General features: G+C 44.5%; 1 protein-coding gene across 3 annotated transcripts in view; it reads left to right on the plus strand.

Moving 5' to 3' along the window:
- Positions 1 to 13,164, plus strand: part of SREK1 (splicing regulatory glutamic acid and lysine rich protein 1) — a 40,774-nt gene extending 27,610 nt beyond the window's left edge. For all 3 annotated transcript variants that reach the window (XM_068176972.1, XM_068176970.1, XM_068176973.1), the window contains 3 exons: positions 9,138 to 9,233; positions 9,703 to 9,838; positions 10,897 to 13,164. In XM_068176972.1, the coding sequence (XP_068033073.1) occupies positions 9,138 to 9,233; positions 9,703 to 9,838; positions 10,897 to 11,049 (385 nt within the window). In that variant the 3' untranslated portion in view covers positions 11,050 to 13,164. The remainder of the gene's footprint in view (positions 1 to 9,137; positions 9,234 to 9,702; positions 9,839 to 10,896) is intronic.
- The last annotated feature ends 1,560 nt before the right edge of the window (positions 13,165 to 14,724 follow it).

A 14,724-nucleotide genomic window follows, 5' to 3' on the forward strand; every position in this document is an offset into this window, starting at 1 on the left:
CGGGAGATGCACGAGGGTACACAGAACTGGAAAACTAACAACGAAAAATCCCATAATTTGAACCCAAACCCAGGATGCAACAATTCCCCGCTTTAAATAATATAAAAAAGACAGTTGTTTCTGTTTGGATTCTAGCGCAGTGGCCTCTTCTCCTAGTTTCTTTTGCTGCTGTGACTGTTTTGTCGATGGAGAGGGCCTGGGGATGGTACTGGAGCTGCTTTTTTCCTGGGTATTTGGGGATAGGGGAACTGGGACAACAACTTTATTATAAACATGGACTGGGGACATATACGGGCTGAGGTAGATGTTGGAAAAGTGCTTTTTTAGGGAGATGCTGAGTCTCTCCCTTTTCTGCAGCGCCTGCGATTGGATGCAACCCCTTGGTTGTTGGGATCATTGGTTGCATCCACTGACACTGTATTGCTCCAACTCACTGACTGTCCTGGTGTGTAAGGTTTGACATGCCTCCTGGGGATCCACTTGACTCCTGAGGGCGTGGATACGCAGGCATATCCCCATCCCTAAGTCAAAAGTGGGAATGGACCCTGGATTTCTTTAGAATCCGGACTCACTAATACTGGAGGCCTCTCCTCTGGCTGGAGCTCCTGATGTTATTTGAAATGTCTCAGGGCTGGCGGTTCTTGCCTGTCAAAAGAGCAGTTTAGGAAATTGATGATAAACAAGGCCTTGCGGAGCCTCTCGTGTGGTGACAGCACTCGCACATCTCCCCGCTGCTTCCGGAGAACCGGCTTCAGCGTTTGGTGTGTTCTTTCTATTATGGGCTGGCCGGTGGGGGAGTGAGGAATCCCAGTTTTATGTTGGACCCCCCATTCCTGCAGGAAGTTACTGAGCACCCTGGAAGTATATGCTGGACCATTATCAGTTTTTATTGTGGCTGGGACCCCCAAGGTGGCAAAGGCATGTATGAGGTGGTTTCTCACATCTGTGGCCCTTTCCCCTATGTGGGCTGAGGCAAAAACTGCTCCCAAGAAGGTGTCCACAGTTACATGGACATTCTTGAGTTTCCCAAATTCGGGGACTTTGGTGACGTCCATCTGCCACACCTCACAACTGCGCAGACCTCTGGGATTCACACCTGCTCCCAGTGTTGGTAGAGCTGCCTCCTGACAGTTGGGGCATAAGGCCACAATTTCCCTGCCTTGGTCATGCTGCAGATGGAACTGGCGTACCAGACCTGGGGCATTTTGATGGAACTGCTGATGGCTGAGCCTGGCCTGCTCGACTATGTTTGGCTGGCCTCCCAGCTGTACTGGGGCTGCCAAGGCGTCTGCTCTGTGGTTCCCTTTGGCAATAAAGCATGAGAGATCCGTGTGTGATCTCACATGTACCACATAAAAGGGATGCTCACAGTTTGAAACCAGGTGTACTAATTCTGTGAGCAACCTGAAGATGACTTGATTTGGGACCTCTTTTACAATTGCATGTTCAGCTCTAGACACTGCTCCTGCCACATATGCCGAATCTGTGACTAGATTAAAAGGTTGATTGAATTTTTTAAAAGCCCTCATGACAGCATCCAACTCAGCCACTTGTGGGGAACCTTCCACCACCTTACCGTCTGATTCCCACAGCTGAGTCTCTGGGTCTTTCCAAGTCACTACTGACTTGTGGGACTTCCCTGACCCATCTGTGAATACTGTCAGTGCTTTGAGTGGCTTTTTACTTTGCAATTCTTTTGGCAACAATTTGAATTCTGTATTGAACAGATGATGGCCAGGATGCCCAATTTGAATTTGGCCTGAGAAGCTGTCTAGAGCAAACTGCAAATTTTCATTTTGTCTGAAAAGGTGTTCAAAGGTCTCCTTGGTCATTTTCCCCGTGGATGTTTTGATGGAGAGGTGGATACATGTGAAGTCGCAACCCGCTAGTACTTGCAGATGAGCCCTGGCCCGTATTATGAGCTGCGCCATCAGCTCTTGTGGCCTGGTGATACTTTTGGACTGTCTGTGGCCAAGGAACACCCACTCCGTTATCAAGAGGGGGTCCTGTTGGCCCTTGTCCCACTGGAATATTATACCGTATAAATGGGGTAACTCACCTAAGATGATGAAGCAGAAAGGCAGCCCTGGTTGACAGCAATGGGCTTGCCTGCTCGCGATGGTGGTTTGGACCTTCTCGAGTGCAGCTCTGGCCTCCCGGGTCAGGACTCTTGGGGAACTTAAACCCTCATCCCCCTCCCTTTCTCCTAACAAGTCAAAAAGAGGGCATAGTTCCCTCGTGGTGAGTCCCAGCCATGGCCTGATCCAATTTAGTGATCCACACAAGCGCTGGATGTCATTCAGCGTCTTGGGGTTGTTACTTATCTGAATTTGTTGAGGCCTAATAATTCGATTATTAATTTCTAGGCCCAGGTATTTCCAGGGTGGCAGTAACTGTACCTTCTCTTTTTGTAGTTCGAATCCGGCCACCGACAAGGCCCTAACAGTGTCCTCCAGAGCTGCTTGTAGGACCTCGCTGTCAGGGGCACAAATCAGCACGTCATCCATGTAATGATAGAAAATGCAGGATGTCCACTTGGCACGCGCTGGGGACAGAACCCTGGTGACATACCACTGGCATATAGTGGGGGAACATTTTAGCCCCTGAGGTAGTACTGTCTAGTGGTAGCGCTTCATAGGGGCTTCTCTGTTGATGGAGGGTACAGAGAAGGCAAAACGGGGAGCATCATCCGGATGGAGCGGGATTTGAAAGAAGCAACCCTTAATGTCAATTACAGCCAAATTATAAATTTGGGGGAGCATTGATGGAGATGGCATACCCAGTTGGAGAGAATCCAGATTTTCTATGGCTTCATTAATTTTTCTTAAATCATGGAAGAGTTGCCACCTGTCCCTCCCCAGTTTTTTAATTGCCAACACTGGAGAGTTCCAGGGGCTGTTAGTTTCGACTGTATGTCCCTTTGCCAATTCCTCCTCCACTAGTTTTGTGAGCGCCTGTAGTTTTTGTTTACTCAGCGGCCACTGCTCCACCCAGACAGGCTTATCAATGAGCCATGTTAATTTCTGTGTGGGGCGCTCCTCAGTGGCCACACCTAAAAATGTTGGGGGGCTGGAAATTGCAATTTTGCTCCCCACTGGGACATGGCGTCTCTCCCCCATAGTGTAAATTTACAATCGATCACGAACGGACGTACTGAGGCTAGCAGTCCGTTCAGACCCTTAATTTGGATAATATTTTTTGATTGCTTTGCTGGCTGGGGCCCACCTACTCCTAAGACTGGTGAGGCCACGCTTTGCAGCTCCCAGTGTGACGGCCACTTATGTAGTGGGATGACTGTCACGTCTGCCCCTGTGTCCAGCATCCTCTGAAGGTATGCAGAGCGCTCCTCGCACTTGAGTTTACACTATACGAGGGGTTTTTCCTCTCCCAACTTCCCAGCATAAAAGAATGAGAGTTCCAGGTCATTACACAGAGCATGAGGAATAGGAATTGCCTGTGCGATAGCCTGGCCCTTAGGCAGGAAGAGGTGGGGATGGACACAGCGTGCCACGAGATAGAAGAGCCTCGGATTAAGGGTGGAAATTACTGGAGGAACCTCTATCTCCAGTGGGGTGCTTTTTGTGTCTCCGACCACGAGGTACCTGCAGTTCAGAAGGTCTTCCTTCCTCCCGGTTTCACAGTGGCAGATGTGCGATAGAAACTCTGCGTCTGTGTTGTGGTTTGACATGGAAGTGAATTTTTTCAGGAAGTTAGGTCAAACCAATCAGTGGTCAAGTTTGGATATTGGCACCTGAAGTGACCACTGAAGGTATGGATACGCCTCTGAGAACACAGGGGGTTAAAAGCAGGAACTCCCAAGAGCTCGTTCTCTTTGGTTCCGGTCAGGGTGCAGTGCAGATCTCCCCTGCCCAGCCGCGGGCTGGGTGGGGGAGGGGAAGCCATGCGGCCTGGTCGAGGTGAGCCGAGGGGTTGAAGGACTGGAACCGAGCCAGCTCCTGTGGACGGAATGGTGGAGAGAAGCGGAGATGCCTTTGTCATCCCCACCCAGAGGGAAGAGACTGAGAGTCCGGACACCACCTGTAACTTTGCCGGCGCGGAGGAGAAGGAGTGGGGGGAAGGTGCTCAGCCTTGACCTTGGGAATCAGCTGCTGGGCAGAGATTTCAGTCGTCCAGGGAGTCTAAACTTTTAACCCTTTCCTGGGAAATGAAGGCTTTGTAAAATATTACTCCGTGATTTGAAGTAGAAGAGAGACAGTCTGGGATCCAAGATGATGGAAGAGGAAATTTTTGAGTTGGGAGGAGATGATGGAGTAGCTTGTGGCTGGACTTTTCTTATTAGCCATAGACTGAACCAAATTCTCCTGACAGAAGCTCCACTTAGGGGGATGCGTTGGTGAGCCAAGAGACTTGTTTCTGTGATTACCAACAGAGGAATGGAGAGAACAGAGGGAAGCTGAAGAGGGTATGGAGAGGCCCTTTGTCTTCAGAGAAGAAAAGATCTCTGTTTGTGGACCCTTGGCCCCAGGAGGAAATGGTGGGGACTGTAGTCCCGAGATGAGAAACTGAACTGTTGGTTTTCTTGGTCCTTGGCAAAGCATCCTTAAAGGAGCCCTATGAGCAGTCTGTCCATGCACGGTGGTGAGAGCACTGTGACATGGAAAGGAGTGTCACCATGGCAGATTTTCTCCAGGCGGTTGCCATGTGTGACATGGAGACACAAGGGTGGCAGTTGTGTTTCCTGGGGGGTCTGTGGCACAGGAGAGACTCCTGTCTCCCTTGAAAGATTGAGTATTTGAATATCTGAAGGGTAGCAACTTGATCAAGATCCTGGGTGGTGTCTCATCGTGGGTTTGTTTGGAAATTAGGTGGAAGGAGGAGGAGGAGTGTTTTGGGAGGTCTTCATCTGTGATTTAGTGTTTGTAGTTTTTATAGTAGTAGTAGTTTAATAAAGTTCTTTTCTTTGTTATTAAGCTTAGGCCTGCTCTGCTCTATTCCTGATCACATCTCACAGCAATTATTTAGGAAGGTGCATTTTCATGGGGGTGCTGGCATGGCGCCAGTGTCAAACCATGACAGTCTGCTATGAAGAAATGCCAGTCCTGGGAACGAAAGTGGACAGAATTGGTGAGTCGGAGCCGATAAGGCTCCCTGATGTCAGTAGTGGAGAGGCAGCCGCTTACAGATGGGACTAGATGGTGTATTGCGGCTCCTCTCACGGCACCGTGACTTGCCTCATTTTTATCAGCACACGAGGCAAGTGCGCGTTCCTTTCCTAGTTTTTTGGGATTCTGGGGTTCCCGTCCCCCCTCCCTCCTCCCACAGCCCCGGGTGGTATAGTCCTTAGAAGTGGGCAGCGATCCTGAAAATGTCCCTCCTGATGGTAGTGGAAGCACTGGTGTGGATGGAAGTCGTTCCAGAGCTGAGTTCCTTGGAGGAGCAGCAGCAGATGGGACCAGCTTGTCTTTAGGTCTCTTTGGGGCCTCCTCCTCTATCAGGTGTGATTTCAGGGTGCACTCCTCGATGATCTGGTCGAGGGTCAGCGCTGGTGCGGCTGGCAGTGACAGTATGATCCTTTTGCACATGGTGTTGGCGTTCATGTGCACCACTTGTAGGACTAGCCTGTCTCAGTGTTCAGGTCTCTCCACCCGTCTCTCGACTGCTGCCCGGACCCGGTCTACAAAATCTACAAAAGGCTCTGCAACACCTTGTTTAATCGCTATATAGGGAACCATCAGGTCCTTGGTGGGCATGCCCAGGAACGCACGCTCTGCTGCACCCCTGGACATGTCCAGCACGGCCATTGGAATTCCCTGAGCTTGAAGTTGCCCCTCACTCCATTCTCCTTCACCCACAAGATGGTCCAAAGTGATTGGTTCTTCCGCAAAATACGGGCTGTAAGGCCCTTCTCGGATTTCGGGAAGCCGGTCTGCTGCCACTTTCTTCCACCTCCTCTCCCACAGGCTTATTCTGATGGGAGAAGCAGGCAGCTAAACAGACGCTTAAGGTCAGCTGGCACTACGGTTCTAGACATTAAAGTCGCTTTTAAAATGCCTTTAAAAAGGGGGCTTTTTTTGGTCCAAAATCACGTGATGCTTGGCAGAGCTCTTTTATGGATTCATAGGGAAGGGGTGTACATGTAGGGTTTTCCCCTCCCCTGGTGTAGGAGGCTGGAGTGCAGAGCGACTGCTCGACTTCGTAGATTGGGCCCCGTCCCCTCCCCTCCCCCCTACTCCCTATCCCCCCTTAGTATCCGAGGAGCGGGAGGACGTGGGGGCAGAGTGCGAGGGACAGGGCGGACAGGGTGGGCAGAATCTTCTCCCTGGGACAGCGGGGCAGAGGTGACAGAGCCCTCCCTGTTGGGGGAGGGTGGGGCTGATGTTGCGGCAGGCAGGGCATGGAAGAAGGGAACGCCCACCCGAGGGGGAACAGGGGGAGGGGTGGCAACCCGATGTCTGGAGTGGGCGGTGCCCACACCCACAGGGAAGCAGGAGGGGGTGGGGTCAAAGGTGGGGATACAGGGAACAAAGGAGACAAAGGGATTATGGGAAGATGAAACCCCTCCACGTGGCCGCCCTCCATCTTGGGAAGACAGAGGCCCTAGCCACGTGGCTGTGGCTTCCTCAGGGTGACAAAGAAAGGGATTCAGGGGAGCAGAGCAGCGCGGGGTAGCGCCAGAACTGGGATTTCTGACTGGGAAAAAGGGATTGGAAAAGGGGTTTGGGGTCAGTTCCTCAGTGGAGTAGCTAATTCTGCTAAGGCGAGGGTGCCGGGGCGGCTCGGGGGAGCCAGGAACACGTTCCACGTCTGTGGAGTTGCCCTGCGCCTCAGAGCGGTGGAGTACTCCCCTCTGCCTACCCGGGTTAGGGGAAAGAGGGGTAGGAGAGGATGGGGAAATGGGTTCAGGGGAAACAACAACCCAATGGCTCTTTCCCTTTCCGGCTCGCGTCCCGTGTAGACTCTGTTTTTACAACCTCCGAGATTAGCAAATGGAGCTTGGGGAAGCAATCTTTCGCAGAGGGATCCCTGCTGATTCCCTCTGCTAACCTGGCTCCTACTTGCTCCCAGAACTCTGTTCTTTGAGCATCCTCCACGGTTACACGTGGAAAGGAAAAGCAGAGCCATCGTACAAACTGCTTGACTGAATTTATGGGGTAGGGACGTTTTATCGATAAAATCCCCTTAATTTGGGTATAGAATTCCCTTTGTTGGGTAGATAGCGTGGTCCCCATGCTATTTCTACCCACAACCTCACCCCTGGTGCAGAAAAAGCAAAAGAAAAAGCAAAAAATGCAAAAGACCCAGGCGGCCCGCCGCACACGCCACGCACTGCGTGCTCCGTACCCTCGGAAATGCGGCAGAGCCCACCCACGTGAAGTATCAGCCGGGTACCCCTCGCGGCTAATCACTCACCAAACTGGAATCTTCGCAAATAAAAGCTGCTACTGGGGTCTTCTTTCCCAGGAAGCGTCCGTTCTTTGGCTTTCCGTAGCCGTGAATGGTTGTGCTTCCAGTCCCACGCGGGAAAACACAGTGTGTTTTCCTGTGGGTGGCGGAGACATCACTGACTTACTTTGGGGGGACTCTTGCTCCCATTTTCAGTCCGGCACGGGGCACTTTTCCGTCATAGACCGCGACCTTGCGGTGGCGGCGGCGGTTTTCCGCGCGGATCGTGCTTGCTCATCTCGGCAGCAGCGCTCGCTGGTCGGCGGTGCAACTTCATGGTGGCGATGCTCTCTCCGCACAGCTCCCGGGTGCTCTGTGGTGACTTTCTGCCTGCTCCGCAGCCTTGCGCTGGCCGTGGCCCTGACGTTGGGCGCCTCTCACGGCTTCGCGTTACTTTTCCCGGCCCTGGTCAGCTCTCGAGCGCCCAGCTTGGGCGTCTCAGCTTTTTGTCAGGGCCGGGGCTCGCCGCAATTCCCGGGAGCTTTTGCTGTCACGCTCCGGGGTGGGCTGTTGGCCGCGCTTCGCCGTCGGCGTGAGGGAAGAAACAAAGAGGCAGGAAATTCGTCCAAATCCATCCGTGTGGCGGCTGGATGCTTTATTGGCTGGGAGAGCTGTGGTGGAAAAGCTGCAACCCGCTCCCAACCTCTCACAGACACAAATGGCCTCGATCATGCCGAGGAGTGGGGTGAAATAGGGGAGGGACAGGGCAGACGGGGAGTCCTCCCGCCCAATGGATACAGACATCGTGGTGATGACGTGTACTACAGCGACCAGTGGGAACACGGCAGGGGCGGACATGGGGCTTTGGGGCGAGTGGGACTGAGAGAACGGGGAGACGGGCACGGAAACTGCAGGGGTAGGGGAAAACCCGGGAGATGCACGAGGGTACACAGAACTGGAAAACTAACAACGAAAAATCCCATGATTTGAGCACAAACCCAGGATGCAACAGATGGCTTCTGCATTTATATTAAATGAAGTTGTACTAACTCAGTTTTTGCTTCAATTTAACATATTCCTCAGTATAAATGACGGGTTATTTCCTGTTTTGTTCTATTCAAGATCAGACTCCATAATGGCAGCTTCAGGAAATTCCATTTAGCTATGTATAACAGTTGCTTTGTAAAAGACTTCAGGCTCTTCCATGTGTTACAGAATGATGTCCTTCTGTTTGCTAAGCAAGGACCACTAGAGAAACAATAGATTTTACTTATTCTGACTTTGACAACAGCTTGGGCTTCATTTTGCACTGCTTTCTTCTAAACCAACTAATTCTAGCTCATACATTTAGGAATTAAATTTCAGTCAGGTTAAACTGAAGTTGCAGTGATCTTCAGGTTGTAATGTTACGTTTTAAAATTAATATTGCTCAAATTACACCTTTTGTCTTAATATGGCTCTTCATTCAATTGATTTATTTTCCTGACTGAAGAAACTCTTAACTGATACAGTATTACTGACTTCAGTGTGTTTTCATTGTTATCAAGCATACAAGGATTGTAAAAAAATTTTTTTGCAAGGGCACATTTTTTTATCCTGCATTGGCCTTGCCTTTACCACTAAACTGAAGCATACAAAAATTTTTTTTAGTTTGTACAGTTCATATTTTGTTGGTAATATAGACTGTTAAATTCAGTGAATATGTTTAGATCATTGGAAGACCTTTCTCTTTTTCTATCCTTTGAGTTTATTATTTTTGGGTTTTGATGATACTGAATTACTTGGTCCCGTAGAGAAAGGCGTAAAAGGAAGAGCAGAAGTCCCTCCAAATCTCCTAAAACATCAAAAACAGCAAAAAGAAAGTCTTCACGAACTCCTTCTCCAAGAAGGTCAGTTTGATGTAAACATAGAAGTTAATGATCAGTAAAGAAGGAAGAATTTATAGTAATTTCACTGTTTACTGCCTTTGCGCTAGTGATTTCAGATAATTTCAGTTGGTCAGTGTGATTGTTTTAATTTAAAACTAACTCAGAATTTTAACCAATTTGAGCTCTTGTGTTCTTTCAATGGCATAGTTTCAAATTAATCAGCATTGCAAATTGCTTCAAATCAATAAAATCCCTTCATCTGAGACAGATTAAATTGCTTTTTTCTTTGCAAATACAGAATGTGGTGGTTATATTAACTGTTTAGCTCTCTTCAGCCAAAAAAATGCCATTGTCTTTGCAAAGGGATTTTTGGTTAAATTTTGGGAGGTTTTTTGAAAACCCATGCTGGGTGTTTAGTTTGCAGTCAAATGGTTTGAAGTTTGTTGTAGTTGGATAAAATCCTAATTTGAATAAAAAATTTCTGGAACAGAAACAAGAAAGAAAAAAAAAGAGAAAGAGATACAAATAATGAAAGAAGAGAAAGAGAACGCTCCACTTCAAAGAAAAAAAGTAGTAAAGAAAAAGAGGGAAAGGAGAAATCTGACAAAAGCACCACTACTTTGAAGGTAAGTTTGTGTGACCAAGTGATCAGCAGAATGAAGTGGTAGTGAAGCCATTACTGAAATTCTCTCTCTACTTTTTCTTTGTTTTACTCCTTTCTTCTATTTCTCCTGTTCCTTACCAAATTAATGCTGCTTGAGTTCAGTATTTGTTAGTTGGGGTTAGTAGGCCAGTTTAAGTCTAGATATTTGATCTTCAACTGACGTATAGGAGTTTGTGTGCTTAGGTTACAGAAATACCTTGTTTCTCTTTTGTGTTGGTGCCTTATGTTGGTGCTTCCTACTTTTAGGAGCAGGCAGGCTATTGACTAACAAGCAGTATTCAGGGGTGGCTTGACTGTGAAACTGAAGAGATTACTTTAAAATAAACTCTCACTATGCAGTTCAAACTCTCATTGAATTGGTCCTGGTCTGTATATTGGATTCTATAGGGATAAAGTTGAAGAGTTGGGAAAGAGTGGTATAGAATTTTCCCCTGCAAAATAGAAAGTACTGCAATTAAGAAAAGAAATATCTTCAAATTGTTTAATCTTAGAATTTGAATAGCCACACACCTTTAAAGAGTAGTTAGTTGTGCTCAGATTTACTCAGCTGTTACAAAACAGCTGGTTTAGGTGACTGTTCAAATGCTTGAGGAAGTATCTTACCCAAGAATTCTGAAAAAGCATCAGATACCTGACAAAAAATGAGAAAAAATTTAGTCCTGTTCTATTTCAAAAATGTTAGTGAAATCTTAATTTCTGGAGCTGCTTCTCATACGTTCCATGGTGCTGTTTGTTCTATAACTTTATATATGAGTTTATTTTCGTTCATAAAGACAGATCATTCTATGGCATAATTTCTTGGGTGAGGAGTTGTTATGAGTGCTGAACTTCAGCTAACTGAAAAGCATATTTTAAAAAAAGATGGAGGGGCAAAGAAGCTCACACCGCTGTTCTGAAATTTGCAGACACAAGATACACATGTAAAAATTGAAACAATAAAATTACTGAGAGTTGGTTGGAAGTCATAGCCTATAATGCTAAGAATATTATTTTGTTGTCAAATAATTTTATCTTTGGTAGGACAAAGATAACAATAAAGAAGATCAGAATTCAGAAACTGACAAGGAAGTACACAATAGAGATACCCAAAGGACAGATGAAGTCAAGCTACAACAGAATGGGAATTGTCAACCAAATGAGGAAAATCTCTCAGTTAAAATGGAAGAAGTTTAAAGCAAAGAATGGACTTCTAATTCAACTAAGGAATGAAATCCAAAGCATTTTGTTTCCCAGAATGAGAAAGAAAATGTCAAAGCAATCAACCTGAACGTGTTGATAGTACTAGTAGCTCCTCCAGTTCATGTGATAGCTTTCTTGTCGTCTTGCTGTAAAGCAAGAGAGCACAGACCAGTAGTTAATACCATGAAAAAGCAGATGCCATCAGAACTATTCATCTCTGAAAATCCATGCATTTCCATGATGGCTGTACTTGTAAAATGATTTATGTTAAGTTTTGCTATAAGCTGTTACAAATAACTAGAAACTGAAAGATGTAAACCTGTACTTCCCAAAAAAAGCTGAAGATATGCATTGAAGGTTGTTTAAAATACTGCTTGTTGATGACTTTTGTATTGTTTTGCCCTGTAGGTTAAAAAATCCACAAAAACTTTAATGTGTGCTGTTTGATGTGCTTGAAAATGGTGCATAAATATACACACTTTCTTTCCTTGTAAATGACAACTATGGGAAAAGGGGGTTTAAGCATAAACATGGTTTTACTGTTTTACTGTTCTTATGTTAAATAGATTAGTACGTTTTTCATTTGCTCACTGCTTGAGATTCTTAGGATTTATTATTTAAAATAATTTCTTACTAATATCCCTCAAATTAATATTTCTTATAAAGTATTTGAACAATGCATGCGCTTTTTCTGTTCATAAAAGGAACATTGCCATGTTATAGATATTAGGTTAGCTTACAGGGTTATTTTGGGGTTGTTTTGTTTTGTTGTTTTCTTTGTCCGTAGAGAAGTGAGCACATCTGTGTGATGATACCAGAACTTACAGCTTTGTTTTGCAATGTACTGCAGTGTGTCTGTTCAGCTGAGAATAGTACAGGTGCCATTAAGAAAATACATTTTTCCTTTTTGTTAAAAAAATATGGGAGCACAAGCTGAAGCTTCAGTGCCTTCTTAAAATGTGGTATTTTTTAGAAATGTATATGTGCTGTTACACATTTTTAGCTAAATCTTATATGATCTCTCTTGCTACTTTGCCACCACCATACTGTAGACAAAAATGCAAGTGACTTGCCAGAATGGTTGTTTGATTCACTTGTTAAAATAGTGAAGCTCCATTTTACTTTTATTTTTCATTCTTAGAAGAGACTTATAAATAAGAGAAAATATGTAATTTGGGGACCACCACTGTACAAAAGTAGTAGCTGAATACTATGTGTGCTCTCATCACCTGCATCAAAGAAAGCCCTTAAGACATTTAATATACATTTGGATGGCCTTAATTGTTACCTCTCTGTTATTTTCTCTGATACCTGTTTGGTGATATAAAAAGAATGGGATGCAGAGAAATAGGGGATAAATAATTTGAGGAAGAAAGTTCTAATTTATGCAGGGCTTACATAGTAGAGATTCTTTTATCATTTTTTGTAGAGAAAGCATGCAAGAAGAGAATGACAAAACAGGTGGTTTTGTCATGGCAAAACGTGGCTTTTGTTCTTTGAAGTAATTTAATCGGTTTTATGAGATTTCTGATAAGTTATGCTTTTAAGACATAATTTTAGCTAAAATCGCATAGATTATTTTTCCTACAACTTAATGCAATCAAATTGTTAATTGCCTTACCTCATGGGAAGTGTTATTTCTTTCAGTTAAAATAAAAAACTAAGTGTATTGGCTGTTTGCTTTCTACTTGTTTTACTTTTCCTCCACATAGTTAGTTTTTTCAGTGGAAGGGAAGCATATTACAAGGAATGAAAACTTTGCCCATCTCCGAAGGTAATGAAATCAAATTTGATTGTGAAGCTGCTTAATCACTCCTCATTTAATGTTCTTGCCACTGTGTACATGTAAGACAACAGAAAATGCTTTACCATGTAAAGTATAGAACAGCCATTTTTGTGATCTTTAAGCCACATGCTGTTGGCTGGTAAACAGCTAATTCTGATAAAAGAATAAAAAATCTGTACGCTTACAGGAAGACTGTGAAAGATTCTGTCTTGGAACAACAGCTGTCTTATTTATGATGTGTAAGTAGCATAGAGCAAAGAGATTGTTTGTATACTTGTTATCTTTGGTACCATTTCACTAATAAAGTAAGTATTTTAGAGGGATGTTTCTGGTACATACTTATTAAAGGAATATTTTTAGACCATCTGGATTTACTCATAGAGCTTCTTTTATTTTAAATATGGATATTAGTGAAAACATGTATGTATTATTTACATTTTCTTTGAAAAGCTAAATTTCTCTGTTGGGAAGAACTAGTATTCTTTCAGTGTATCATGTTTTAGCTGGTAGTAGTTTGGTTTCTTGAGTTTTGTTGTCTTGAAATAGTATAGTTCTGTGATGTATCAATTATAAAATATGTGAAGGATTGTGTATGCTTAGCTGAGAAACATGCCTTTGGAAGTTAATAGTTATGGATGGCAGCCTTAACTTACTGGCTTGCTTATCACCTGTGTGAGGCTATATGTAGCACATTGTTATATTGTATATTAATTATGTTCCCTTACGTTTTTGTTCAGTTGCTTTTGTTGGTTGGTTTTTTGTTAAGAAAAAAAAAAAAAAAACAACCAAAGCAACCTGCCACCAAACACAAATTTCTTCCCCTCCTCAAGTCATATTTTCTTGCAAATACTGTATTTTCTGGTTTTGTTTTGTAAATACTGTGCAGATCTGTAAGGTAGTTATGATCTGTCCATCTTAACAAGTGTTCCTAAAATGCCACCCCTGGAGAACTATTAGTCTAGAAAATGCTTATCTCTGCAGAGGGTAGCTCACTTAAAAACTGGTAACATAGCCCAGTAATGAAGTTCCAGCCTGCTCCTACAGGACTGAGTGCATCATCCACTGAAAGTGTCCATCTTCCATGGGAAGTCCATTGACCTTCATCATTAACAAGCTTGTGTGCTGAGATGCTGTGTCAGATCATCTTGCACTTTGTAAATGGGATTAACTCGGGTAGAGGTTTTGAGAAGTGTGGTTCATGGTAGCTGTATTGTTTTACATGTAGTTTCATCTGAATCAGCCCTTACTTGAAATGTAAATTTCTGAGAAGAGTAATTACACATTGCCATTTTGCTAAGATCACATAAAGCACATAAGCACAAGTATCCATTAGTGCCCATAGCTTTTTCCCAAGAGGGTTCTGGATTTCATTCTGAAAAAATAAGGTAGCAGAAGATAATTTGGTGGATCAAAGAGGATGTCAAGCTCAAAATAGAAGTGGCTCTGGCTTAGATGATTTCATCAAAGTCAATGGATTTACACAGGTGTGAGGTGTGGAATTTTGTTCGCAAATGCCAATAGTAGTATGGTATGTAAAGAATTCTTAGTTTTCATATGTTGAAATTGGGGATTAGGGAGCACTTGGTTAGCAACTAGAAATATTTGAAGAATACTTAGGAAATGGGTGAGATGTGGATTTTGACTATTAGGTAATCATCTGCTAATTTTTTTTATGGCAGTTTCAGATTGATAGATACATCTGAACTAGCCTTATGTTAGTGGGCTGACAACAACCTTTGCACATCTTGGGTTCTGAAATGAGCTGTGGATGCTTCAGTGCCATTAATGCTGCCAGAATTAAAGGTTTACTGGCCCAGTTACATTTAATGCAATACCTGAAATTATGTTGAAACTCCTCAGATCTGTTACATAGTAGCTTCTCT

Source organism: Anomalospiza imberbis, chromosome Z, assembly GCF_031753505.1.
Source record: "Anomalospiza imberbis isolate Cuckoo-Finch-1a 21T00152 chromosome Z, ASM3175350v1, whole genome shotgun sequence".
NCBI lineage: Eukaryota > Metazoa > Chordata > Aves > Passeriformes > Viduidae > Anomalospiza > Anomalospiza imberbis.